Source organism: Trichosurus vulpecula, chromosome 6 (assembly GCF_011100635.1).
Source record: "Trichosurus vulpecula isolate mTriVul1 chromosome 6, mTriVul1.pri, whole genome shotgun sequence".
NCBI lineage: Eukaryota > Metazoa > Chordata > Mammalia > Diprotodontia > Phalangeridae > Trichosurus > Trichosurus vulpecula.
Genome location: NC_050578.1, coordinates 260,207,486 through 260,212,444, shown reverse-complemented (window position 1 = coordinate 260,212,444; position 4,959 = coordinate 260,207,486). Strand labels below are relative to the sequence as shown.

General features: G+C 39.8%; 1 protein-coding gene across 1 annotated transcript; it reads left to right on the top strand.

Annotated features, from left to right (window-relative positions):
* Nucleotides 1–2,423: 2,423 nt before the first annotated feature.
* On the top strand, nucleotides 2,424–3,407 carry LOC118854982 (vomeronasal type-1 receptor 3-like). The gene has a single exon (XM_036765138.1). The coding sequence runs from the start codon at nucleotides 2,424–2,426 to the stop codon at nucleotides 3,405–3,407; it is 984 nt and encodes a 327-aa protein (XP_036621033.1).
* Nucleotides 3,408–4,959: the final 1,552 nt, after the last annotated feature.

Genomic DNA, 4,959 nt, shown 5'->3' with positions numbered 1-4,959 from the left:
AATGTTTTATAAGGTTTAAAGTGCTATACAAGTATTATTATTGGGAATGTTAATGTTGCTATTAGTTATTTAACAATCTAAAACTACAATAAAGACAAACCAAAGCAGTAACCATTAAATCACCATTATAGACCAGAACACCTTCACAGGTATGGCAAGATTCCTATGCCCACCCTCCTCCACAGTCTGATTTTCATATATTCTTTATCCATTAATCCTCAATTTGTCCCTTTTACCGCAAAACTGGTCTATCCTGTCTGTATCATATTATGGCTCACGTGTAGCAAGACCCATAAGTAGTGAGGACCTGTCCCCAACACATAGCATGAGGGTGTCATTACGTGGCTCAAAGGAAAGAAGAAGAGACATTTCTAGTTTTTCTTCTCCCCATATTTCTCTGGAGGAGACTCAAATTCCTAGAAGAAAGTCGTGTCTTAGACACCACTCTGATCTTTTCAGAGATAATGAATATTGAACTAAAATTATATGTCTTTGCTCAATCTAGGTACTCAAGTGTGACCTTTGGACTGAATCCAAACCTCACAAAACAAATCCACTTAATGAAAGGAAGTATTCTCTAAAACTTGGACTCAGTTCAAAGGATACACCCAAGGACCTAGAAGGCCACATGAGGACTCAAGGCAGCAGGTTTCCCACCCCTAGTCTATGAGATGTGACCTTGTGGAAGCTAACTTCTAATCACTATTTCATTGTTTGGGGGAAAGAAGCTCTATATTCAAGGTTTGGCCCTGTTCTCTAAATACCATTTTAAAAAGGAACACACATATAACATTTGGCACAGAAAAGGCGTATGTCTAAATTAGTAATAAAACAGAAATCATAGAAGGTTGCATGAGAGAATGTATAAGAGCCAATACGGTGTGAAGGAGCACTCCCATTGGGAATGAGGTAACTCACTTTGACCAAGAGCTAGTCCTAGATCACACCCAAGAGGAGGTTGCCCAAAGTCTCTAGAGTAGCAAGTGAGGGAGAGGGAGATGATGGAGCATGCCAACTCCTCTCATCTCTTCCCAGAGTCGTTTTTTTCAGCAGCCTGAAATGAAGTTGGTCTCATCAATCTTCGCTCTCTAAGTTAGAAGCCAGAAGTTCCCAAACCCTGAAGTGAATTGAAACTTGAAGAGAACTCAAAGAAGATTCTTGAGCTTAAAGAAGGTCTGTACGAGCCTGGAAAGCTCTTTCTCTCTCTTACACACTCAGCCCCAGGGCTCACTCAAGTTAGGGTATTCAGCACCTTCCCTGAGAAGAAAGTCTTCAACCAATGAGCTTTGGGAATGAAGTTCTAATAGAACCTTGCCACATGTTGAGTCTAAATGACTTCTCCAAGGATGAATAGGCAATAATTTTCAGAGATCGGTTTGAACCCACTTCTCTGACTGCAGAACCATCAATCACTACTGCATCTTATTGCCTCTACAGCTGTCATTGTCCCTTGTACCATGCTCCCTAGCCCTTTCAACATGCTACTTCCCTCCTTTACATGCTCTCAAGGATATCAATGTCATTCCAAAACTGGCCACAGAAATTGATACAATACTCAAGCTGTGGTCTGACCAGGGAAGAATATATTGGGCCTCTAAATTTCCTGGTCCTGGACAATACTGCTCTTTGAATATAGTCTAAGATCTCAGTAGTTGTCTAGTGGCTGTGTATGTGTGTGTACATATAATACATATGTGTACAATAAAGATACATAAGTGTACATATGTGTGTATAACATATATATGGTATACATGTGTGTTATGCATATGTGTAACATTTTCCCCCATACACACATATACAAACACATAAGAGAATGTAGGAGAAAAAGTGGCAAGCAAGAGGGGAATTCCTTGTTTGGCAATGTCTTCAATACTCTGTCAACAGAGGAGACAGATCACCTCATGCACTATTTGAAATTTAATTTTATATCTCTATCAATATGCCTCTCATAATGGATCAGGTTCCCTGATATAAAGGACTTAGCTCCACTGTATCTTCTTCCAACCTCATCCCCAGGACCTTATCCAAAGCTAAAAGCATAAAACACAGAAGAAAGGGAACTGGGTTTGGATTGAGAGGTTCCCTTTTCAGTTCTTTCCCCAACACTTATTAACTGTGTGAAATTGAGAGCCAGTTAGCATTTAGGAGATTCAGCCTCCTTGATGCTACAAGTTTCTGAATGAGCTACAACACAGGGGACATCACTTTGGACCACTCACTTCCCAGAAGGTCTAGAAGGAAAGTATTTCCTAAAATGGCTTTGACCCATTTTAACTGGGAAGAACTTCTGCTTCCTATTGGAAAAATAAGGAAATTATAAAATCTCATCAGAAAGCTTAGGCTTAGATAGTCAGAATTCCATTTTTTCCTCCTCAGGTGGCATTGGATTGGAGAGCAGTTCTACTAAGCAAATCATCTAAGGAATGACTTTCAATGATGAATTCATGGGAATTATCTACCTGGTGCAGATGCTAATTGGAGTCCTAGGGAACTTTTTCCTCATTTACCATTACTCTTTTCATTTTATTACTCAGAAGAGGCCCAGACGCATAAACTTTATTCTTATCCAACTGTCCTTTGCTAATGCCATTTATCTTCTTTGCAGGGGAATCCCCAGAGTAGTATTTTCTTGGGAGGCCAATATTCTTCTGAATGATGCTGAGTGTAAAATCATCGGTTATCTACAGAGAGTATTCCAAGGCCTTTCTCTCTGCAGCACATGCCTCCTTAGTAGCTTCCAGGCCATTGCCATCAGCCCCAACAGCCCAAAGTGGGTAGGCCTCAAAGTTAAAGCCCCAAAGGGCATCATTCCCTGCTGTGTTTTCTGTTGCGTCCTCAATCTCATAATGGATGTTCCTCTTCTTGTGTACAGAACTGGTCTAAGACAGAATAGCACAAAGATTAAAGGCAGACAACCATCAGGGTTTTGCACTGTTAGCACATATATCACGGATTCACTAAAATTTCAAATCTGGAAGTCTTTTTATGATTCTGTCTTTGTAGTTTTAATGGCTGTTACCAGTGGATACATGGTGTTTCTCCTGTACCGACACCACCAGCAAGTCCAGCATATTCATAGCACCAGCCTTTCCCCCAGAGTCTCCCCTGAGATCAGTGCCACGAAAGCCATTCTGTTGCTGGTGAGCACCTTTTTCTTCTTCAACACAGCTTGCTCTGTCCTTACTATTTATATATCTTTTTCTCGAGTACTTAGGCCATGGATGTTCTATGCCCCTACCTTTCTGTCCATGTCTTTTCAAGCAATCAGCCCCTTTGTACTGATTAGTAGTGAGTCTTGGGAGCCTTGGGAATTCTGTTGCTTTATCCAAGTAATGAAAGACTCACATGCTACACCCATATCATGCCAAACACATACAGTACCACAAAACCAAAGATTTGGGAAGTAGAAGGGAAAATTGGAGACCATCTAGCCCATTCCACTAGGGCTTCCAGAGGCCATAATCAAGATTCCTTTAAATAAGAAGGATTTTTTCTTCAACAATAGGTACATTATATATGAACAATTCAAGCAAGGACCACTGTTACCTTGGAAAGTAAATAATAAGTGAATACACACTGAAAAGTGGTTACTCTTTCAGGTCGAGACATTTATATGTGCCTAAAAACAGAAACTCTTTCCCTTTCCCCCGTGGTATTTTTTAAACCAGCATCCACACAACTGGCCACCAAGATGGAGAGTCCTATTAAGATGATCAACATTACTTCTTTTTCTAGAAATAATATCCACTGTAAACTTTGAAATTTAGTCTCCTTAGTGAACTTGACCCTTCCAGTTCATTGCCATGTTGTGGCAGAAGGGCGTGCATAGTTCAATTAAACTATGAGCGATATGTGCAGGTTTACCCAAGACATAAGGTTCAAAACTCATTGGATTATAGAGAAATTGTGGGATTCACAAAAACATCCCTTTCTAATTAATTGACTAGAATAAAGCATTTGACTATGTGGATCGCAACAAAATGTGTCCAGTCCTCAAAGAGATAAGAGTACCTCATCATCTTATTTGTTTCCTGAGGAACCTGTATGAGCTAAGAAGCAACAGTAAGAAATGAATATGAAAGAACTGATTAGCCGAAGACGGGGAAAGTCTGTATATTGTCACCTTATTTATTAAACTTACATGCAAAGTATATCATGTGAAATATCATGGTTGATGAATCAAAAGCTGGAATTAAGGTTTCTGTGAGAAATACCAACAATCTCAGATATGCAGATGATACCACTTTGCTGGCAGAGAATGATGAAGAATTAAGAAGCCTCTTGATGAGGGTATAAGAGGAAAGTGTAAAGCTGATTGGAAGCTTAACATTAAAAAATTAAGATCATACCAATTGGGGCAATCATTTCTTGGCAAGGAGAAGAAGAAATGGAAGAAGTGTCCGATTTTATAGTTAAAAATTACTTCAAACAGTGACCACAACCATGAAAGTAAGACAGTGGCTCTTTGGAAGGAGAGCTATGTCAAATCTGAACAGCATGTTAAAAAGTAGAGACATTACCTTGACGAAAAGGTCCCTATAGCCAATGCTATGGTTTGTCCAGTATAAATATATGATTGTCAGAGTTGTGTGTGATAGTGTGTATAGTGTGTGAGAGGCAGCTGAGGGCTGCCTGGAGAATCGATTTTCAAATTGCAGGCTAAGGAAGAATGTTGGGAATCCTTTGCACAGCAAGGAGATCAAATCAGTAAATACTTCAAGAAATTAATTCAGACTGTTCACTGGAAGGACAAATACTGAAGCTTAAGGCCACCTAATGAGAAATCAAGACTCATTGGAAAAGACTCTCATGTTTGGATAAATTGAGGGAAAAAGGAAAGGGGGAGAGCAAAGGATGAGATGGATAAAGGAAGCAATGAACATAAGCTTGGACAAACTTCAGGAGGTAGTGGAGGATAGAAGGGCTTGACATACTCTTGTCCATGAGGTCACAAAGAGT